Below are 25,184 nucleotides of genomic sequence, written 5' to 3'. Positions count from 1 at the left end.
CTGCCTTTCCCCTCTCATTCCTATTCAAAGCATTCCCCCCCCCCCTAACCCTATTGAGAGAGCGGGGTTTTCCCATGGCCAGACATCCTCGGAAATAAACACTGCTAGTTTGGCACGGCTATTCGCTACTCTCCAGAAATAGACGGTAGGAAGATCGCGGAGAGCACGTGGTCTCCGCGAGAGATGAGGAAGCTGGTGAGGAGGCGAGGCGGGCGCCTTGGGCAACTCCCGAGATGTATGTCGGTCGCATTGCGACACGCGCGGCGCGGCGTGGCACACAAACAGAAGGGAGATGGCCGATGTTGTGTGTGTACGCACCACCTCGCGAGTCGACGGACAGACCCTTCCGGTGATGGACGCGGGGCAGATGGAGAGAGGCGGGGCAGGTCGATGCAAGGGAATCGCGAGAAGGGGATGAGAAATAGGGTATGTTATAATAAGACTATCGGATAAGATCGTCTGGGCATTTAAACATACGAACTATTGGTGCGCTGGTACGTGAGCTGAATCTTTCTTTGCTTGCAACAATCAAGACACTGGATAAATTTTCTTTAATTGCTACCTAGTCAAAATAAAAAGTAATGTATTGAAGGTACATTACATTTTATTCTGTGAAAATCTATAATTCTTTGACACTTATTCTATTTTATAGAAGAACTCCAGTTGATAAATATCACAGAATACTTCCAAAGTTTCTGTCTATATTTTTCTCCGGTATAGCGTACAATGTTTCGGCGCAATAAATTAAAGTATAGTTAGGAAACCGGAAATTCTTGAACGCTATCGCTTTAGAAAAAATGCTATTTGAAAATGTATCCAAAATTCGACCGAATATTACCCGACTGCTCTATAGAAGGTAGGTATACGAAATATTTTTTACAGCTCTACACGTGATGATTAATCACTATTAATCACTATTTTTATTTATCACGATAGAAGTGAAAAATTGCCAATTTCTTAGTTCATGGAATTCTTTCGAAGTACCGCTATGTTTTTCGGCCCCCTTGAAATTGCTGTTACGTCATTGTAGAATGATCTGCGACAGTGATTTCATGCATGACTACCGTAATAACACTAGCGATAAGGAGAAAGAATTAATTGTAATCGCTTCGGTGTGCTCACCGTTCAGCTAGGAAGTGAACCGAAATCCTTTTGCTTTTCAATACGCTATCCTAAGTCCTTAGATCGCGTGGAAATATCATAGGGATTCAATTAAATTGGTGACATTTAAGGATGTAACAAATATTTCGAGTAATTAGGAATAGTACGTCCAATTAAAGTAGCCGTGGTTTAAAAATAATGAAAACCTTGTTTGGAAGTTGCAAAATAGCGATCCAAACTGATTTTATGCTACACAGCTCCTGAAAAAGTACGAATTTTTACGTTCAGCCAAGAGCTGAAAAAATATGTATAAACATGTGCTTTAGTATCGACCTATTAGATATTGAACGCATTGTTTATCATCTCTTACGATACGAACATTCAAACATCGATTTATTTATAAAAAAAGGCATATATTGCTGATTGGCTTCATTTATTTTATAAAAATTTTCTAAGAAATTTTTATTCACTTTTATTTTCGATCTCAGTGGCCTCTTTTGGAATAGATCGCCGATTAGGACAGAAAGAGAAGGGCGATGGTTAAGAGGTTTTAGCATCGAGGAGATGTTACCTCAATGTATATTCCACTTGCGCATAAAAACAAGATTCCTGTTCAGAAAGCGTCTCGAAGCGAAAGTACGGTGTATTTAATTTGATTATTCATCGGAAGTGTTCAAATGTCTCATGTTAAAAGTGTCACACATCGTTGGTTACAATAATAGGCGGATGATTTACCTAAAAAAACAAGGTTTTTTCAATCTGAAAGTGCACAGTTCGGAAGCGTAGGGAACGGAATTTTAAACCGCCTTGACTTTGAAAGGGCGAAAGGTAAAATTCTCGCACTATTCCGCGGTTGGTACGGAGCCAAGTGTTGCTGATCCCGCAACTTCTCTGCATCGCAATCGAGGATCTATGGCCCCACGCTTAGTAGTTGCGTGAGTGATTGAATTTATTAATTCCCGCGGAGACCGCTATGAAATTTAGCAAATCTCAGATTAGGTACGGAACATGTTTGGATTAGGATGTTTTAGCGCAAGCGACTCGAGTTCGTTGGGTACGAAAGTCTTTTGAATCACGGCTATTTCGTCTTCGCCGCGTGCAATGTGGGAGAAATATCTCTCTTTCCTCCATGGTTTACGGAAGCATCTTTGCGGATAGTTGGCTTGCATCCGTCGAAAAACGACCTAGAAGTAGGAACTCGGGGACGGGAGCCTAAGTGGAACACATTTCGCTACTTCCTAGTATCATACCGAAATAAAACCGAAAGATATGCAGAAAAGAGCCAACTGAATCCATCATTCTTAGGCTGCTGTACACCTCAACTCCTACCCTACCTCCCGCTGATGATTCAACACCGCTAACGTTTAATGCAAAAACAATTGCTGAATTAGAACATAATTACAAATCAACTGCCCTCATTGATGGTTTAACGTAAGATATAAAACGATAGTTTACTCGTCTTTTCATCATTTGTGTAATATTCTAAACTCATGATCTCTGCATTTCTCCAGGGTTTTCTTCCGCGTCAGATTGTTGGTTGACAACAGTTTCGCTGGCTATCCTGCCAGCGTCTTCAGGTCGAAGGTGTCGGCTGTTGGTTTCTGCCTCGCTTATATACTGTAGGCTGGATGGGAGCTGCACTGTGATTGGCTGTCTGACTGGGTACTTCTCTCTGGTTGGCTCTCTCTTTGATCACTCTTTTCCAGGCGCTGTTAAGGAAGTATCCATCTTCTCTATTGAAATTCAAAGGTGTTTTTTTGAATTTCTATTGCTTCCCTGATTTGTCTAGGGAAGTATCGGCACTCCTTAACTAAAAGTTGTTGTCAACCAACAATCTGACGCGGAAGAAAACCCTGGAGAAATGCAGAGATCAAACCATCGCCGCGGAAACCTACGCTCTAACATTCTAAACTCATGTTATTATCGGTCGCTCATTTTCCCTCTGTTAATACTCATATTTTCATTTGATAATAAACTTCAATACTTACTTTCATTTTAAATTCCCCTCACAGATTTTATTCGAGAAACTCCAAAAATTTTAATGGCGCCCTGTTCAACATGAACCTTAATGGAAACTTAATAAAAATTAGGCGCACTTGAAAAAAGGGTAAAGGAGAAACTTTTGTTGCATTTTTGACGGTTTTTGTGCCAAATCACGCTATTTTATGATATCTCTTCACAGCTAGAATGCTAGGGTTACTCACTCATAGACAGCTGAGTCTCATTTTTCAAAAATGCTCTAGACAGGTACCAGAAGGCGTTTCACAGGCAGTTTTTTATCAATGTGTCACGAATGATATTTTCAGTTTTGGGGAGATCCAGGTTTAAATGAAAAAAAATGGAAATATTTTGGGGGAAAAGTTTTCAAATAATTTTTAAGGAGAAAAATTACCATGGCCATTTTTATCAGAAAATGTGTGTTGCTGTTGCATTAATGCTGTAGTATTTCAATATACTCACAATTTATTGAAATATTTTTAATATTTTGAATAAATCTGAAACTACCTACAAATTGATCTTAATTCAAGAAAGGGCAATGCATTTATTGAACGTAATAAAATATCTTTCATTAGAAAGTCGTGGGTTATAATGGACAATTGTGAACAGTGTGGGGCTGTAAAAACGCGGCATTACATCTCCGGTAGAAAGCGTGTTAAACAAATAATAGGAAGTTTTTTTCCCACAAGGTGTGTATCAACCCTTTTCGTTAGGGATGGGAAGCTCATCGCATTATAATTACTATAGGAACTTTTAAGATATTATTAAAATAATTATTTTTACGACTTGGTTTTATTAATATTTAGACAGTAAGACTTACGTGAATTTCAGAGATTATTGGATAAGGAAAAAATAACCCTCAAAGTTTTTTAAGCAAAATGTAAGTCTCTCTTTACTGCACTCCCCTTTTTTTAATTACTTTTAGGAGAGATTCTTTTTTCTTTTTTCTTTTTATTGAGAGTTCGAGGAAGTGGGCGCATGGAAGATGGGTAAGCGATGCAGAAACGTGAAAATTTGCGCATTGGTTTTCCCCCATGGCCACTGACCCTCCCGGCGCGCCCGCTGAGATCTTCTACGCCTGTTTTGCGTATCGGTGTTTCAGCCATGACCACTCCTTCCACTACACCGTCGTTCCGAGAAACATGCTCCTCTACAGCAGCCTCTTTCTCAATGCCACCCACCGATTCCAACGCAGATGTTCCATCCCTCTTCCCCGTCCCCACGCCAGCGTTTCCCCACCACCCCTGCCCTCTCCCTTTCTTAAAATGTAAAGCACAGTCCAAACCTTAGAGAGGAGAAGCAGATCTCGGTGCTTACTCTGTTTTCGCACTCATAACAACCTGACTCCGCGATTTCAATTGGCAGAGATGGAACAAAAGCATCAGCAGGCCAGCCGTCGGGCAGCAGATGTTTTTAAACACAACTGATGGTGAAACACGCTTCCTGTGATCCTAGATTGCGCATTCTTTTCAAGATTTATTTGTAAATGAAAGACGTACAGGAGCTGTAACCGAAATCCCTTCCATGCTTACTACCCTAAATAATGAATTATAGTGTCTGTAAAAAAATGTATAGTGTCCGTAAAAAAAGAAATGAGTGTCCGTAAAAGTCGTTTTAGGAAATGCAACTAAAAGATTCAGCGCTACATTGTTATGAAAATGAAATTGGCTGATTCCTCGGTCTCTTATTTCACCTTTGATGGATGCGGGTTTTACCACATAACCGTTTTTGGTCACTCCTTTGTCTTCAACCGAGTTGTTTGAAGAAAGAGAAGAGATAGAAAAGAGTATGTTTTATTCAAATCGTCGACCCCTTTAGTCTTTGCCATTCACCCAGCCCTCTTCAGCAATTGCGTCTGAATGAAAAGGACACTCACTACCTCATGATTTTGACCACTCTGGCAATGAGTGACCCCTAAAAGAAGTATATGACCTATTGAAGCATCAAAACATGGGAAAATTCGTTAATTTTATGTATTATCTGAAATGCATTAAAACTTAAATACATTATCTTGGGTTGTAAAAACCTAAGATATTCTGCATAGTGTGAATCAATATTGCCCTACTTGTAGTGAAAATACCATGTAGAGAAACGTTAAGCGTAATAGAAAAAATAACCGAAGATAAAGCTAGTTTATTTTATCTTGACCGGAACTTATCCTCAAATTAAAGGCTAAATACCTCGGGAGGAAACATATTAAATAGGATGCAGCTTTTCTTCTGGATTTAATTTTTTCATCGGGTTCTATCGATGTTAAGAATTAAGAGATGCTATTAAAAGCGGGTTTAATTTATGGAAAATGGTTTCTAGACTTAAAGTAAAAGATTTCATACATTATATTAATGCAACCCGCGTTTACATCTGTTTGTAATCATGCTCTTTCTGGCACGTATACCTTCAACGAGAGGGAATTTTCTGCTCCTCATTCGGGCTTTCACAATTTCTATTTTCAAGTCATTTAATTAGCATAAAGAACCAGTAAGAAGGAATACCTATGTGGCTATAGAGAGTAGTGAAGGAGAACAGAACCTGAAAATGCAAATAATTTTCGTGCTAACATTAAGCATTGATTAAAGACCAGCGGAGCTCTCATTGATAGCGCCGGCTAATCAAGCAATTTCCGAGATGATAATATTCATCGCGCAATTATTTATTTTAGAGGGAAATTTCTCTTAATCTCCTTCAAGCTCATTTCCATTAGTTCTTATTCTCATACAGGTTTGTGCTTGTCTTAAAAGACCCATCGTTTCAGTGCAGGTTAGCCACAATCAAAAATTGAAAGTAAGTATTAGTTACCTAACTAAGAACAAATCTTCGTCACACAGATCTTCATCTTGGAGCAGCGCAGTACCCCAAGGTCCGAAAGAAGCCATAAAATAAAAGAGATACTTTGCCGAACGGATATGTGCAGGAATTCGTTTTTTCTTCGACTAATAAAGATCTTCCACAAAAGTCAAATCCCTCTCGACTCTCCCCTCGATAGTTTTGTATTGTCTCACAGTTGAACGGCCGGATTTTCCAACACCTCCCGCCACACGCCTGTAGAGGCGGTGTGCGGGATAGTATATAGATTTAATTATGCAGAATCGATGTATAAATGCCCATCGCATAATCAACGATAGTTTCGGACTGTTGAACTGAGGGCGCATCAAAGAGACCTGACTGTGTCCCGTCTCATTGTCAGTGTATTGGTACTATCCACCCCTCCCTTTCCTCCTTGGTTGAACGTCCACTCTCCTTCCCCCAAACCTTCCTCGCGAAAACGTAAAAAAGGGTACGAAGGGAGGGGGCGGCTGTTGGCAACAGTGATGCCGATGGGGAGATGAACGCCTCAGGGGTAGCACTTCCTGGACACCCCTCCCCAGCGGCGTGGACCCTCCCCTTATAACCCGTTTCCCTGCGACCCCTTCTCCTCCCTTTCCTCCCTCCCCACCGCACCGTGTTTACTTTACCGCCCACTCCATTCCCTAGCACATCAAAACATCGCATGAATGCAATTCCGCCCTTCCACCATGTCACTACACGAGCGCGCTGCGGCCAGAAATTTTCCATCGCTCAAGAAACAAGGTATCCGTAGTGACACTTGCTTTTAAGTCGTCTACGGCGACGCTTGTGGGTTAACCAATTTTGCGCCGGCCACGTCAACACTCCGTCTTCTTCTAAATGAACGGCATGGTGGCATTTTTTGTGTTCGTTGCGAGGTAGAATCTTTTGCATGGCAGGATATTTGAGATAGAGAGACTGATTATTTTATTTCGCCTATATAAAAATTCTTGGTTAAAATGTAGAATCGTAAATCTTTTGGCCACAGAATCATTAACATTTAAACAGCGTATTACATATTACGTTTCTCATAACTTAATTTTTTCTAAATTTAAAAACATTCTGCCCAAGTATAACAGATTACTTCATTATATATCGTCCCTTCTTTCCTAAAAGAAGAGGAAAATTAAGGTAAAATAAAAATCAGCCCGGTAGCATAAGTGGAATGTAACCGAAAGATGTTTCTGCTATAGCAAAATTAATTATGGGGAAAAACGCGTAAAATCCGGACACAACTTCATTAACCGAGTTTTTCTAAAAATTTACGAAACAATTCACTGTCTGTTAGTTTTTTACATAGAATTATCAAAAACTTTCTTTAAGAGAGGACACACATTTTTTCGATTTGAGGCTAAAAATGGTGACAAATAACAATGCGGGGTGGTAGTATACTCTTGCTCTAATTGCCGGCGTCTGATGAAATAATTTGTGATTTTTTCGGAAAAATCTAACAGATAGAATTATCTCAATTCGTTTATATGCCTGCATTTTCGACGGAGCACAGGTAGAAAGGAGGGCAATCGAGTTTCAGATGATAAGTCCCCAAGAGCTGAAAAATTAATGAATTCCTTCTAAATACCAGCCGTCTGACCAGATTCTCCATCCCCCATTTCCGGCAGATAAACAAAAGAGTAAGGCCCCTTGCCAGTGATTATTCATTGCTTGCAACAGGTGTATATGGGGCGCTAAAATAGGTTAAAATAGTTATAAGATGTTATCCATCTCCAGTCTACTCGATCACCACTCTCTCATCACCCCTCTCTTTCCATCCCATCATCACCCTCAAAAAGCACTCCCCGCCAGTGACCAAACGTCTGCGTCACGACGCGAGAATGAGTCGGGGAGCCCGACGCCTCGGCTTCCATAAAACCTCCACGTTTTGTATCCTTACCCAACCCCATCCTTTCCTTATGCACTTCGCCTCGCATCGCCATCACGTCCGTCGCGGATGAATAAAACAAAAGATGCACGCAGTGAAGTTTCGAAGCCGCCGCGTTGCCTCTGCATACCCTCTTTACAACCGTGCGTCTCTAATTTTCATATTCGCACCATCCTCGTCCCCTGCAACCGCGGACACTTTTCGCTTAAAGGCGATCGTCTGTGAGTGAAACCCCGAGACCCTTTAGCGACGTGAATTCAGCCAAATCCGTCGGCATGTCCACGCAACCGCGATATTTCTGGGATCGACTTAGGTGAGAAGAATATTTGATTTATGTACTGAGATTCATCAATCCCTAGCAATCTAATACGTAACATTTCGAGTAAAACGTACAAAGGCCCATGAATTACCATGCTATAATTTAACCCTTTGTCCTTTACACAAAAAAGAGGGATGCAGGTAAGCCAGTAATTTCAGTATCTTTCTATAGTAACAATTTTAGACCCTCAATCTTTAGATTTGAAATATTTTGAAATCCCTACACCTGTTTGAAATTGGCTACAGAGCGGTCCAATGAAGGAATATTTAGTTATGATTGTTCTCGCGGATTTTTGTGTATCCCCAAAATTGTATGACCCCTGCCTCAAAATTTAATGATTTTACTCTCGCGGAATGAACCAAATAAAGTCCTTACTTCAAGTACTACTTAATCCATTAGATTTTTAAGTAAAGAATTCCCTCTTTCCATTTTATACCCAATCCATTGATATGACAATGAAATAGCGGCATGTATTCAAGTGTACGCAGGTGGGTGACCGACGAAAAAGTATTAAGTAGATACGGGATTTTGTGCCTATTTCGTCCTATAAATTCTTCTTTTTCCATTGCTAATGAATAGAAAAAAACCAAACCATCTCTTAGTTTCAAACCAGCGATCGGGAAATTGCTGGTCGGAGATTTTGCCCGACGCCGCCGACGTTCATTTCCCATTCATCCCTCGCAATCGATACTATAAGCGCCACTTCGTACGTTCCCGCTGGTAAATTTTGAAGTGCTCTCGGAAACGTCCTCACTCCCGTATGTCAATGCACGCGAGAATCTCCTCATCTTCCCTCAGCAGTAAACCTTGGATCTCAATCCCAAATAATTATTGTGCTCCACGAACAGGTTAATGGTAAGCTCAGTAAAAGCTACACTCACTTCAGAGCTTTAAATATTCATGCGATTCGAGCATCTCCTCAAATATCACAAATTATAGATCTTCGAGATGAAATATTTCGTTTCCTTAATATCGCTTTGGAAACGCAACGTGCATTTCATTCTCAAAGACCGTCTCCTGAATCAAGTCTGTTTTTTTCCTTGCTTTTCCCTCAACTGCAATTAGTGTACGCTCACACATTACTGTTTTCCCGCTCCGCAAACTCTAATTACTCCTCGTCCTCGATGAGCGTCGTGGTTGTGTCGTGAACGCCTTCTTAGATAGGGTTACTCTGTGCAATGCCTGTCGCACTTCATCCCACCAGCGCTGCTGGCTCGCGACTCTCTTCGCGACTCGAAAGCTCTATTCCTCTCAAGAAAATAATGACTTGGTATCCTCACAGGTGCCTCCTTGTATTTTCTTTTGATCACTTGATTTTCCTCTCTCTGAAAAGTGTCTACGACGAGATTATTATGAGACATCCCAAGAAATGAATCGTGTACAAAAAGACACTCTATAGCTAAAATTACGTGTGGAGTAATTTTTCTTAATTATAGTTGTTTTGAAGGGCCTTACCGATTAATTATACTATCTATTAAATACACCGGTGCGAAATATGATTCTGGCAGGCAATACATAGACATGAAACATGAACTCAAGTGATTTTTCATTAGTGTTTATAAAAGTGAGTTAGCTTAAGTGTTTGTTTCTCACATTTTCAGGAGGAAATTGCTTTCTCTGAGTTGATTCTTCACATGAATTCATTTTTGGACAGAACTTTACTTCGGTAATTAGATCGTACTTGTAGATTAGCAAATTTTCACGGGAGGGCAGAACCGAAATTCAGCTTATGTTAGCTCTGTGTTTACCGTCTGTAGCTGTATTTTTATTCAATATCGCTGACTTTTTATAAGAAAGTATAAATATACTCCTAAGTAAATTTTTTGACAAGTGCTAACGCATTTAGAAATATCTACATTTTTCACAGTTCCATTAGAACCGTCAGGGTCAGAGTGATCAATGATGTCGGAAAACGCCGTTGTGGACCGCTTTCCCCATTATGATGAATGCAGGATAATTCGAGCGAGTTCCACCCTTAGGGGCCTCGTTTACGGAATTCACGTCGAGTGCATGAGATTATTTTGAGTTATCCTTTCGACATTTCGAGAGAAGGTAGCCAACCCCTATTAGGATCACATTGCGCGCAAAGCTGGCGTCCTCCTTGCACCTGCCCATTCTGCCCTTATTTATTCTGGCAAGGGTACTCGCCTGCCTCCATACGTCGCACGGAGGCAAGTGTTCCGGTTGAGAGTAATCGGGAATATTTCCTGCCACACCTGAATTATTGTAGCAGCTTTTTTTGGCAAGTTTTGACAACCATTTTTAAAAAATGATCTTACGTAAATGTGTCATTATAGATGTAGGTGTTTTTCCAATGTCTCCAACTAATCCAAAGAGTTTTCCAACCAAAGGATACCACCTTTTCGCCTATTTATTAGAAGAATCATTCAGTATTTAGATTCTCGAAAAAAACTTTCGCTTTGAATAAGTATCCTCACTTGGGAAAATGAATAGTCATTTTAATTTTTGCCTTAACTGAATTTATGGGTTGGAGATCAAATACAAGCAGTGAAAGAAAAAATTCGGAGGCTTTTTTTTATCACTTCTCTTATTTTAGTACAAACAAAAATCCTGCTGTTCATTTGATCTGTTAATCTGTAAGACAAACAGTATTTTTCATTTGGAGCTGACTAATTCCGCAGTCAGACTTCTCCTCCCAATATTTCTACCACAATATAATGGCCTCGACTCAAGACAGCGAATCAGATAGCTGTACAGACTTGATATTTAATAAAAACTGAGATATAAAATAAAAACTGAGAAAACTGAGGAGTAGGAGAAATACTCTTGAGAAGGAATTGGTTAATTCTGAAGATGAAGAAGTTAACTAATTAGCTCAATCATTAATTTTCACAAAAGGAATAACACGATTACATTCAACAAAACCTCAGAGTAAATATCAGTAAGAGGGATTATTTACTTCTGCAGGTGATTGAGATTAGAATGTCCAAATCCGAAATCACGTAATGGGTTTGATGGTTTTTATTGTTAATTTCAAAGATAGATATTGTTTTCATGGTATTTGCTTCGAATATTTCATTTTCATCACATGTAATACTAAATAAAAAGAAGTATGAGGATTTTAATAGAATTCATGTATTGGTATTTCCTTAGATAATTTTGTCAATTTCCCGTCATGCTGAAGTTGTCGTTACAATATTTACCTCAAGCGCTATTTTATATATTTTCTCTGGAAGGAAAATCAAAAGTATATACAATGTTTCCTCACTCGTCTGTTCGCTTTACTCCATTGACCTTGCTGGCGCCAATGCGATGCCAGGGAAGAAGTATAATCGGCGCTCGTATCTTCGGTTCCGCCTTCCCCTCCACGTCCGAAGGAGTCTTAAATTTAAAGAACCATTCCTTCTCACTGCGCCCCCTCCAGCATCCACTCTCCTCCTTCACAACCTCCTTCCCCGTCTTTCCTGTCTGGGTTGTAAAAAAAACTCCGCAGCCATTTTATCGCCCCTTCGTTTTCTCCTCCGCTGTGTTCACGACCTTGCGCGAATTTTATTATTTGTCCCCATTCCACCCTCATTCTCAGGGGTGTGACGGGAAATAAACTAAAAGAGTGGTCTTAACTCCTCCCTCAACTTACTCCACCTATATATATGTGCTCCTTGAAAAAACTGGTTTACGTGACTCATAATTCCAATCAATCCTTAAGTAATCTACCTTACCGCCCGCATTGAGCAAACAAAACTGCTGTGTTTGCTCTACAAACACAATACACCGCAATTCGTTTACACACCGTTGAGCTCGTCACATAGTTGGCGCAGTGCCAGCATATTCGCAAAACATTTTATAACGCTATGCACCAAAACATAGCTAATGTTAAAATTTTTCGTACATACCTTTTTTATGTTTTCGTGTTCATATTATAAGAGCCTCTTTTCAATCCAACCTTAAAGAAATCCTTTCGAAATAAGCTCCAAAAGTCCTTGAAGGCTATAATTTTAGTTATATTATGTTAATTGTTGAAACTACTCAGTAATTACTATCTTGAGGGAGAAAAAAAAGCTTATACACCCATGTCTCGTATAGCGCAATTTCGATTAGCGCAATTTCGATATAGCGCAAATTCGTTCCTCGGGGAAACATTGCAACGCAGTGTAGCCTAATCAAAAATCTTAAACGCTCTCGTGATAAAACGTGAACTTGCGCTAAGTACACACGAAATTTCTATCAATTTACGTATATTAATATTATTTCTTGCCTCAAATCTTCTTTTTTGTTTATATATTAATCGAAATTCATTGATGCGCAATTGCCAAAAGTATTACTCGTCATTGGGTCTAGATAGCCGGCCTTCCGAAGATTTATCTCGTCTCCTTAACAGAATGATAATAAATAATTTAGATCGTTAATTAAGCGTGGGGCTAGTTGAAATGAGTTTTTTTTTCAGTAATACGGTTTGAGACGTATTTTTGCCGTCGTAGGTTACCGGGCGATTGACTTCCAGGTAGAGAGTCTACGCTAAAGCCTTCAAGGTCATCGGTATTCACGGGGGAGAAACGGAGCGGTGGCCGAGTTGCGCATGAATAGCATCAACACATAAAAGGGTCCGCTATAGAGTCTTAAACACAATGGCTTCGTTCCCTCCCCGCAGTCATAGCCCTTCTGCGTCTCAGGAATACAGTTCAGCAGAAGAAGGTGATTTAGATAGAACCATACAGAGTAAAAACCAAGAGAATATGGCAAAAAATAGGAATGCGTGTAGAAAAATCAAGAATTTATCAAGAAAAACCATTAACCTAGAAGAGGACTTGAGAGAGGTCAATTGCTTTGAAAATGGAGAGCGTCAAAGCGATATTGCGCGGAAGTTTAAACTCACGATGCCTTATTCTGAATAAAGACGAAGCTAAAATATCAGTGACCTCAGCCGCACCAACTTCAACCGAGCGGTCTACACATACGGAAAGTTCATGGTGAATCAGTACAAAAAGACGAGAGTGGTAATCGCTCCGAGACATTAAGTGAAAGCTCCGGTTGGTTCCAGAATTTAAACGGCAAGCAGGTATTTTCAGTGCGGCGATATCAGGTGAATCTGCAAGTGTTGATAGCGCAGCCACCACAACATTTTCTGATGAACTCCAAGCTGTTATTGAAAGTGGCTCCTTTCCCCCTCAACTAGTTTTTAGTGTTGATGAGACGATATTCTTTAGGAAAAGAATGCATTCTCGTTCATTCATTTTCAGGGAAGGAAAACCTGGGTCAGGTTTCAAGGCATTTAAAGACTGTTTCACGTAGCTGCTAATGACTCGGAGGACTTCAAATTAAAATGATTTATCATTCATAAACTCCGCTAGCTATGAAATGGCATTTAAAGTAGCATTTTCCTGTCATTTCGATGAGCGACAAAAGGGCCTGGGTGACACAATAGTTGTTTTTAGACTAGTTTGAAAAATCATCAACTGCCGGCAACGCATTACGATCCCCTGAGATAGCAGATGTTAGCCCACCCGCACGACAGGATGGAATTTCGAAAGCACGTAAGAATTTTTTTTAACGTGAATAAAAGTCTTTGAATGCGTGAATACTATCTTTAAAGATGTTTAAAATATAAATATTTATAGAAATAATGTTTTCTAAGGCTTTTTATGGGAATATAGATGTTTTAGAGGAAATTCAATACCCAAGACCTATGCTACCAGGAACGCATCCCTATCTTCCCTATGTTAAAACGCTCTCGTATAACGCAAATTCGTATAGCGCAAAGACCCCAAGGAACGCATCCCTTGCGCTATACGAGACATGGGTGTAGAAGGTCTTCTATGATTTTTTTGGGGAAGCAGCATGACATCGATGTCTAACCGACGCGAAGTATAAAGACTCTTAAGTCGCAAAGTCCATTTATAGAAAATAATCAATTTCATTGACTTCAAATAAGTGAATACTGGGGGGACGCTAAACCTAGAGGATCGTCTAAACTAAGGCATGACTTAAAGGAGGGGCTAATATACATAAAAAATATTTATGAATATAAAATTGAGATAATTGTGTAATCAGTCTAAATTATGAATTTTCCCATTAAGTGGGACTTTTACTGTTCGCTTGTTTTTCTCAATTTTGATACTCATTCTATGTCAAAAATGCGATGAAACGATCTACAAACTGGGTTTAGTGGAAGGTTTTCGACTTCAACTTTTCTCATAGTTCATTTTCGTTGAAGTGGTTTGAATTTTAATGGGTTCCAAGGGATAACGTTTTGTCCCGAAACAAAAGTATAAATGATACAAATCGATGCCTCCACTGCTAAAACGCTCAACAATCGCCCACCGATTCAAATCCGTTCATTTGGTACTACTGGGGCTACTAAATGAGCGGATTTGATTCGGTGGGCGATTGTTGAGCGTATTTGAAGTGAAGGTATCGAAATTATAGAGATTTCTAACGCGAAGTATCTCAACCATGGCAAGGCCAAGGCATTTATGATATACTTGATTATTTTGGACTGAGTCCAGCTGTAAGATACACAAACTTTTGAAGTGCTCCGCCAAAGGGTTGCACTCTACATAGAATTCGATGACTGCAAATCTCCTGCCATCTCCTCTTGGGCCTCCCTCCAGCTCTTTAAGCGTTCCGAAATCTCTCGGTGGTCGTTGGGTGCGCTCAGCAACACCACACTGTCTGCCTCGTTCCAGTCGCCCGCTCCTCCTCTCCGATGCCAAAAAGTCCTCCCAATTTTGTCAACCCTCCTCATGTTCTTTCGTGGCTGAAAAAAATACGCGGTGACGCAGAAGCCCTCCGTCCGGACTTCTAAATCCGTGCGTGTGTGACGAAGTAGTTTTGTATTCATGGGATCCAACTTCCCCTTCCTCCCCCCTCAAGACTACACTCATGTGACCCCGGAAACGCTAGTTTATCATCATCTGCGTCTTCACGCGTATTTGTCTTCGCCGAGGACTCGTAGTATGTCTATTAAGTTTCAAATATAGCCCTCGGAACCAGAGCACTTTATTCCAACATTATTCAATCAATACTTTTCTGCTCCAAAACATTTAAATTATCATTAATTTCCCTTGGAAAATAGTTATGTTTCAAGGAGTTCAATTTATGACATTTGATTTTAATAATCAAAGCATATGCACTTCGCCGCATTTTTTGCACAAGGGAACTGCAAGGAAACATGTCCGAATAAGTAGGTAACTAAAAACGTTTAAATTGAGATATTAGCTGGAACTAATACTTTTTTGCCCATAGAATTTGGCTACAGATGGTAATTCTTCAGCTCTTAGTTATAACTCAAGAAAATATACTTTTTCCTCATAAATTGAATATTTTTTCACCCTTAGCAGAGCATATTTTCACTGGGGCACATATATGTTCAAATTCGGTTTAAACTTAACGATCAAATTCCGACGCACATTTTTCGATGATCAATTAATTATTCCAGTAACTATGCAGATGTTATAATTTTGTGCCGTCTATTTATACTACCTATTGTCTTCTGGCTCCCACTATTTCTCGTTTTAAGAGCCACATCTAATTAATAAGTATATTTCTCGTTTTCTACTCTTTCCTGTCTCACAATTTTCTCTTCTTCTATAAACATGCTCTGCCTTTCTAACCACACTGAGACAATCAACTTGAAAAAGCCTACAAGAATACTCTCCTTATTCATTTCCTCTACCCCAGTCTACACCAATGATTCATTTCAAATACGTGTCCGTCCTATTCTCGTTCTTTTCCCATGCAGTTTCAAAATACATAAATCCAAGATAAGCTCATCGATATCTGCGGCACATTAACATCAGGGTAGTTGTGAAATCGTCCTGATGATGAGGAATTTTCTTCTCCCTGCGAAAAGATCTTTCATGCCTCATCTCTCCTAGGAGGATTGATTTTATGGAGTGCCCATTCACCCTCACGCACGCCCAAGACTTTTTAAAAAGGCATCGCCTGAAATTGATTCGTCCTCCAACATCTCCTCCTCTTGCAATCGGGAAGCACCGCAACGTGAAATTTATGGGACCTTGAAGGTACCGAGGATAGAGTGAGAGGAAGGGGCCATGGCATGAGAAAGCCGGAGCGGCGCCTTGCACTCAACTTTGGCCACACCCCATCCCCAAGTTTCTTAATTAATTTAATTGGAAATTGTTGATAGCGCCTAATCACTGTCTGCATAAAAAAAACTTAATTAAAAATCAACGCGCAGATCATAAATGTTTGCCATCGCGATAACGAGCGTGTAACTTAACTCCTTTTCGAAGCGTTCGATGGAAAGATCGGTTAACTTCTGTCACCGCAGTAACCAATGCATGATATTTCGAGGTGAGCTATCCATCGTATGATGGTGAATTGATTCCAGGAGTAAACGTCATTATAAAAATATACTGAAAATTTTACTAATTTTATGCATATCGGAATATGATATTTTTGTGATTATACTGATTTGCCGATAGAATATGAAAAACATACCGATTTTATGTGGGCCGTTACTTCAAAACATTTCCTTACAGTATATGCTTTATTTTCATTGTACTTTACTGTGCAAAAAACGCATCCTATCTCGCTAACTCCGTTTAGTGTCTTAAGTAAAAGTGAGATTAGAGTAAAACTGAGGAAATTGTGGAAGTAAAATGGTTAAAAACCACTTGAGATTCATGCATAATATTATTATAATTATATCCATTATAAAAATTAAAACGTGTTATGCAGAAAAATTTTCATTTTCCTCTGTAGTTTCCACTTCAAAATATATGGAATTAATTGGTATATGATACGTGTTGTATTTCATTAAGAGCATAGGTGCGCGGCCGGAAAGAATATGTATTCACCGGATAAAATTTCGAGCTAAAAATGGGAATTTTTTCCAATAAATATTCCCTTCCATTTTTTTAAAGATACGGAGCTTTTAAATTTTTAATTATCCCCATAAAAATTTATTTTACACCTTCTTATATTTGGGAAAGTATATTTTCATTGATATTTAAAGTAGATAGCCAGGAATTAGAAAATGGCCATGAGTACACCGGTGCGTCTGTCGGGCCTCAACTTTTCCAGTTGATTGTCCTGACTGAGGGACTCGAGAGTTGAAATTTAAAAATAAAACCAGCTAATTAGTGATTTGAAGGGACTTGCCGCTGACGCATTCTCATCCTTCCTTTGCGTTGACTTCTCCTCCCACGATAAGTCCCTTGGCAGCAGCAACCCTTCCCAGAATTCCGTGGTACCCTTTTAGCTCAACATTCTCAAACCTTCCAATTCACTCACGTCTTACATCCTCCATCGTGTCTCCTTCATCCCTTCCCCTGAGGCCGCTGACCCCACCACCATTCAAAGACCCTTGTCTCCATTTCTCCAACGAACCCTTAAAAACCTATCGTCTTCCTCCCATCCTTCACCCCATCCTCTTCTCGCTCTTCTCGCGTTAGTAAAAATAAAGTTTCTTAAAGCATCCTTCCGATTTGAGAGAGCATAGACTGTTGGCTCGCTTCCCGGCTGGAAAATCCCGACCTAATTATAGAACCACGCTCTCCCCGTTCGCGGCCTTACCTCCTCCCGCCCCTCCCAATAACCGCATCGAGTTTACGTAGTTCACGAGCGCTACGCAGTGCAGCGTGTTGGTACCGCCATGGGGCAAGAGCCGACCCTTGTCCGAAGCGACAAGATGGATCTAGATCCGACAGACCGCGGTCAATTGAAAGCCGGACTCGTGTTCCACAGGAGCTAGGGTTCATCTAGGGAGAGACTCGGTCGATCATATGCCCGAACTCCTGCGTCTTGTGCAAACAAGACTGATTTCAACTCGCGAGCGAACGGAAGCTTACCCAACTCCCATGAGAATAATGGGGTAATTAGGTTTTCCCGTTGGTTCAGATGGTTAATCATCTGGATGATGTTCCACGGTCTACTTGCTTCATTTGTTAAGCTAAATGAGATCATAAGTTATGATGAGACAGGCGCTTCACCCATTATCGTATTACTGCAGCGCACTGATCGACTAGTGAGATCAAAGAGTTTATAAATGAATTAATTTAATCCTCGATTAAAAAAGATGTGATGCCTCGTCATTTTCAAGCAAATGATTGGAAATATTATGCTGATTAATGAATACATCAGCATATTCTTTGTAGCATATCAAAGGTCTTTTTAATCGGTCTATGCCATTTTTTGCTTGAAAATCCCTAATTGATGGTAAAAACTGGTCGACTGACAAGATCACCATCTTGAAGCGATATCATTGAAAGACGCTTTTATTTACAGTGAATGGGCAACCTTGTTTGGTTTTCCTAACATCTGCCATGAGACAAAAATAACTACTGTAAATATTTGGAACTAATTTAGAGTTAATTCTCATTCATGTTTTGAAAGCAGTCATTTAGTGTTACTTTGGAATTTAATTTTTTCAAGACTTTATTTGGAGAAGAAGAAGCCCTACACTAACCATTTATTAATTTTGTGTAGATTTAAATATGCACACAAGGGGTTCTTTTAATGGAACCTGTGTAACGCATTGGCCTCTTTTCTTTCTCTTCGCAGTTCTGAATTTGTCTTGCAACAGACTCAGTCGCCTCCCAGAGGAATTCTGTGATCTGTCTGCGTTGACAAAACTCGACATCTCACACAATGCCTTCATCAGCCTACCAAGAGTGGTGTTCAAAATCCCCAACCTCCTCTCACTTGTTGCCACGGACAACCACATAACGGGTAAGAACGTCGTTTAAGCCTTCTACTTCAGCTTCGTCAACGGAAGCGGTTGACGTCAATGAAAAATATAACATTGATTTGAAAGAAAAAAGGCTGGAAATGTTGATCACATATTGATCTACATCTAAAAGATGATGTGAATCGCTAAATGCTTATGCATAATACGTAATTTATTCTCTATTTTTAGCATTTAATAGTTATTTTTAGAAGAGAGGTGAAAAAATATTTAACAAATGAAGAAATTATTGATTAAATGTTACAAAGCAAACATTTATTGTTTTCTTTAAGTATTAATTTCAACTGGCACCCCATTTAAAAAATTAAATTTTATTCATAATCGATACCTACCTGTTTATCTACTTTACTGTTAAGAATTTTTCTAGGTTTTCTGAAAGCAAGGTGTAAAAGATCGTCGACAAATCGAAAGATTACAGGTTGGTTGCCTTCAACCTCATACTTGATTCCATAACGAAGCAGATAATTTTTATCGGCAGCTTGGGCCTTATTTTCTGTCGAAACATCCGGTATGCGATTGATCAGGTGACAATAAGCATATGCACTGGTATGCCTTGCCGTTTCATATTTAACAAATATTTTTATATATTATATCCTTGATCCCCTAGTGCATATGATGAATTCCATTTATCACTCCATAGGTAATAAAAATAAAGGTGAAATTGATTTGAAAAGTGCTGATAATATTTTTGCTTTTATCATGTAAGTATGTAGATGAAAGCCTATTTTTAAATGATCAACTGTCCAAGAAAAACCAATGCCATGTGTGTCATGGGGTGTGTGGGGGTATGAAATACTCATTGCGAAATAATAATTGCGAAATTTTAAGATAAATGGTTCAAAAATGTGAGTTGTACGGCTTTCTGAAGGATATTTAACAATCCTTACACTTTTCGATTAGTAATATCAATCCAATTAAATAAAATGGATTAAGCTTAAAAATTTCTTTGGGGGGGGGTTTATCCCGTAAACTCCCCCCCCCCTCGCTGCGCCACTGTCTCCATGGATGTTAGAGCCTGATCAACGATGCATAAAGTGAAATCGCAAGCAGCGGAGGACGCTTTGCATTATCAATAGAATGCCTGTATTCAAAAGTCAAATTTATTGCCTTAATTGGTACTAATTCGACAAATAAACTGTATAAATCAAATATTGTTATCAATATTATTCATTGGCGTATCCAGGAGAGGGGATAGGGGGCACGTGCTTCCTCCACCCAAAACCAATTAATTCTGGAAAAAAATATTAACCTATAAAACAAATTTACTCTACTCCACCAATACTAGGAAGCAAACTAATTAACTATTATTTTTGTGAAGCGTATCTATCTAGTCGATGCGTCAATATGGTGACGGTGTAAGTGTAGCCTTGTGATACACATTTTTGTTTAAATGACTGTATTCTCATTAAGTGAAAACAATCAATTAGTAAAACAGCTTCCCGATGTCCCATTAATTGTGCAAATTTAAAGGCCAAAATGGCATAAAATGCGATTTCCAGAGATAAATATTTTCACATATTTTCTACATTCCTCCTACCCTGGTCGTGGCCCCTCCCCCGACACACATTCTGGCTACGCCCCTGATATTATTATCGAAATAAAATGTGGTAAAAAGTGTGTGAAAGAAACCCCCATTGATTGCCCCTTCCTTCTCTCTTATCCGCAGACGTGGAAGTGGACAAGGTGCTTTCCGCCCCCGAGCTCACGGACCTGGACCTCCGTCGCAACCCCCTCAGCCGCCGGGTCCACACGGAGCTCTCGGCGCTGCCTCCACGCATCCGACTGGCGTTGCCCCCGCCACCGCCCCCGGAGGAGTGGGAGGACCTCTCCGACGTCTAAAATCCCAGGATCAAACACGGGATGGACATCACCACGTAGTTTCACTTACACACACGCAACAGAGGGAGGCGCGCTTGCCGGCGCGCCAGCAGAGAGGAGAAAAAAAAATGATATGGAAGACGCCGCCACGACCCGATGACGTCACCATTCCCCTCTAGCTTCCAGGCCGTCGCCCAGCGGCCGAAATGATAAAAATATGTGGGGATACACATGGATATTGCAGGGAAAATATTAATGTTGGAACAGAATGTTGAGGCCGTCTGGAGAAGAGAGATGAAGTAATAACGAAAAGAAGACAGGGAAGATTATGGAAGAAGATGCATTTTTTCCTAGCGCTACCGTGCGTCGCTGAAACCTGGAGCAAAAGAACTACTCGTGCCCCGACTAAAAAAAACGGGCACGCGCGTGAACAAACATTAGAGATTCTTTAATGAGCATATTTATATTTTTTAAAGAGCCCCTTCCTGATCTACAGGGTTTCGTAGTGTTCCCTGGAACTTCATTGGGGGACTTGCTGCATTGCAAGTGCATGATCAACAGTTGAAGGAGAACAGCGAATTTTAATTGAAATTACCATAAATTCAAGCAAGTTAAAACCACTATAACATCTTGGTGGCTCACCTGTGGAAGAATCGGAGAGCGGTGCTATGTTTGATGAATATGCGCTGAAAATTATCATTGGAAACACGCCGGTGTTGGTCGAAGATCACTAGTCTTTTTTCGAAGTAAGAGAGGATTGGAGCCTCCAGCTTTTCTTCTCACGAGGATCGACTTGTCTATTCGGTGGAAAGTACCAGAGACTGTCAACGCCTGTCATCCGTCAGTATGTCATCAAGTCTGGGGCGCTGATCGACCAGGACTCGTGTATGTGGCGAAGCTAGTCGATTTTCTGTTCCAATGTATTCCTGCAGTGCTCAGCCAATTGAAAAAATAAGTTTGTTCATGAAATTTTTTTTCCAATCATGCGTCGAAGTTACCTACCAGCAGACGGAATCAAATTTTAATACGAAACCTTTATCACACCAAACGACCATGGATTAAAAAAAACAAGCTATTTTTTTACACCAATCCTCGAACTATCTTCTTCTCCTTTTAACGTCTGACGGTCAGAATGGGCTTTCGTGGTGGACTTTAAAAAAAAAAGTGACGGGGTGTTTTTGCTCCGATCGAAAATTACGTGTGCAAGGTTGAAAACGGGGGTGTGCAATGCAGAACTAATGAGTGAGATACTTTTTTTGGCTATGCTGGGGCCGCGCGTCGTCACGATTGCACCTCAATCGCAAGAGGCGATTCGACACGTGTGCGGCCCGATGTCATGTCCTGTTTAGTGAGTGAGTGACGGACACAGTTTGCCGCCGCGACCTCTCGAGCAAGTTTCGTTCTCCCGCGAAACAAAAACGCAAAGCGTTTTTACGCGTACTGATAATAAGTGTATTAATATGTAAGATGTCTCAAAATGTGTGTTAGTTACCCAAGCCAATTGCCCAGTACAATGTGTTCTTTCTAAAGTACTGTCAGCACATGATTATGTGCGTTATATTATACTTATATATTATTATATACATTGGGATCGGAGTGATCGATACGATGATTTCTTTCCCATCGAAGCCAAACCGCTGTAGTCACTAGAGCGTTAACTTTACGGATTGGCTGTACTTTTTATATTAATTCCATGATACTAACTCTGCACCGGATTTTTTTATGGCTGCAGCATTCAGCGACAAGGATTATCCAATTTTAAGACATAAGTCAGTTTGGAATTCATGATAAGGAGGGAAGGAAATCACGCATTGTCCCTGATAAAACATTGGTTTCTTAATCATTAATCCCTCTTTTTTGGAAATTAATCTATTACCCTGGTTGGTATTTTGGGAATTATTTGCTCCTTTGAATTGACTTGTGATCTGATGAAGATTTAATTCAATTCCATTTCGCTCTCTGCAATCTTGATAATAAAAACAAAAAACCAATACACGTTCGAGTGCTAAGTCTGAATGATCGTAGGTTGAGAATACGCTAAATAATAGTGTTTTTAATACACCCTTCGGATTAATAGTGATCTCAATTTTGGTACTCAGGTAGATCATTTTTCGAACAAAGTCCAAGTAAAATATGCTTTTCTTTTGATCCAACATAGAAGAGGACAATGACAAGTATTGAAATAAATATCATTTAAAGATGGTACTTTGAAAGTTATCATCATAATTCATACTCATGGACTGCCTCCGAAGGGGCATTTAAACTGAACTTAAGGTTCAATATTCAGGTTTTATTTCACAAAATCATGTTTCCAGGCGACTCAAGGTAAATAATTATTATTTCTGGCCTAAAAATTAGGATCTCTTCCGAGCTTAATTGCCGGATTTCACAGGTAAAAATAATCTCAACTTATGAGCGTTTCTCACGGTGCTGTTCTGGTAGGGTGTGCAACGTTTGCTTTACAGATAGTACATTACACATGTTTTCTCTAACCCCTGGCGTCAGGAACGTCATTTTGCAGCTTTGTACACCAAACTTGGGCTGTGGTGTTACATTTTTTTATATTTCGTAAGTTATTTGTGTTTTTTTTTCGCAAGTTTATTGTACATATGTTTGTATAAAACGATTGTTTCAAAAAAGAGTTTTTACAAAGAGTGACAGTATTTTTTTACACTTTGATAAAGTTGACAAAAAAACACGATGAGCAGGTTTAACTTAAAAAAATCATCTAGTCATCCGCTGATTCGATATTCGATCGGCGAGATTCTCGTAGCGACTTCCGTGGAGGAAGGACGGACGTGTTCTCGCCTCCATGCGCGGAATAGACTCGTGAAATCAATCTAACCTGGGAATGGCGATCGGTCGTGTCTAGTGGCTAATGTAGCTTATGGACGAAAGGCAAGTCAAGCCCGGACATACGTTGGATCTCGGTCAAGGACGCGTTATCAACCAGTGGGTTGAACTCCAGAGTAAGGATGGGAAAAAAAGTAGAAAATTTTGGACTCCTCCGCATACGGCCAAGATTGGAAAAAAATAGTGAAGCTCGCATGATTCCACAAACACTCATTCCCCCCGGTCTTTACATTTCACGGAAAAATGCTGATTTCATCCATCAGTCGATTTCATCGTTTGAATCGGAACTATGAGTTTATTTCGAGTGAAAATTTATTTTCATTCGCGGTTTCAAAGAAAGAAAGTTATTTGACTTTGAATGTAATCTAAATGGGAGTGGTATTGGCTAACTTTTTTATTTAGCAAATAATATGGGGATTACTAGATCCCACTTGGTTCAATTTTGGCCTCATATTTCGACTACAATTCATCCATCTTGAGCGATCCGTACATTCTTACTCTGAGGGTTTTTCTAAATTATTTAGGCTTTCATTGAATTGGCTCGCCTTTTTTTTATTCTGACAGCGGCGCGGAGATAGGCAAACTAATCAGTACGAGTCAAAGTGTTACCAGAATATAGGCCTCATAGAATAATTAAATGAGGTGGGGGGGGACAATCCCCAACAATTCCAGTTGCTGTGGAAATTTTGCCTTCATTTTATCCATTGAATACTTGCAAAAAGCTAATCTAACATGAAATCTGAAAGGGCATATTCATCATTACAGAAACACAGCTTTTTAAAAATATTAGTGAAAGAACTTTTTTTTTAAATTCTATGTATATTAATGCAAGAAATTATCGTCAAATTGAGTTTCTCGATGAGGGAAACTACAAGGCAAATTGATAAACAGTCTTCATCGATAGTTTGGAATATCCACCCATGTTTAAGTACTACGATTTACCTCTTTTCCGTATTTCAGAATGCCTGATGATCAGATGTCGCATGATAAGCTTGCGTTCAATTAAAGTCAATTGAGTGGGAAATTAATTAGATCCCGCTCCTTTAACTGACCGTGTCACGATGAAAAATAAGGCTGCCGATTCCTTCCTTGAAAGCGCTGTCAGAACTAGCAGGGTTAATGCCATTAAAATGACGAATGCACTTCAAAAGGCGACTAGTTACAAGTCGCCGCCACTGGTCTCCATCTTTAACGCGTGAGGGTGAGGTGTATACGCCATTACTGTTTAGTTCAGTCGTTGATTTTTGTTCCGTACCATTGAGTACGACCTGGCGCATGACTCGAGGATCCATGATGATAGGTGGAAGATTAAGTCCGCATATTTTAAGAGTGTGACGTGCGGGTAAATTTTGACTGTCGCAATGGGCTTAAGTTGAATAATTTCGATGTATTTTTACAGATTGTCTTTTCTTAATGGAGATGAGTTGAATTTTAAAAATAAATCGGTAACAATGAAAGAAATTAATGGTGTTTTATTTTTTACCTGAAAATTTATTTTATGATTACCTGTCTAAGGAATCCCTGCTCAAAATTTATGTGAGCTCCGTTTATGTCCTCCATACAAATAATTACCTCAATTATCTACTTTTTCCAGGGTATGAACTTGTTTTCTAGATAATTATAATGATTTTCTATGATTAACAAGTAAAACATGGAGTACCTCTGATTTATTTCTCCAAAAAATGATGCCCGTTGGCTCCGCGGCGTTGTCTAGATGACGTCTC

General features: G+C 39.7%; 1 protein-coding gene across 1 annotated transcript in view; it reads left to right on the top strand.

The window, feature by feature from the left end:
• Positions 1-24,921, top strand: part of LOC124170544 (leucine-rich repeat protein SHOC-2) — a 93,410-nt gene extending 68,489 nt beyond the window's left edge. Inside the window, exons 4-5 of the mRNA XM_046549343.1 lie at positions 18,606-18,773; positions 20,456-24,921. Of these exons, the coding sequence (XP_046405299.1) occupies positions 18,606-18,773; positions 20,456-20,628 (341 nt within the window). The 3' untranslated portion in view covers positions 20,629-24,921. The remainder of the gene's footprint in view (positions 1-18,605; positions 18,774-20,455) is intronic.
• The last annotated feature ends 263 nt before the right edge of the window (positions 24,922-25,184 follow it).

Source organism: Ischnura elegans, chromosome 1 (assembly GCF_921293095.1).
Source record: "Ischnura elegans chromosome 1, ioIscEleg1.1, whole genome shotgun sequence".
NCBI lineage: Eukaryota > Metazoa > Arthropoda > Insecta > Odonata > Coenagrionidae > Ischnura > Ischnura elegans.
Note: the sequence above shows the minus strand (reverse complement) of the source record. Positions and strands in the feature narration are given on the sequence as shown.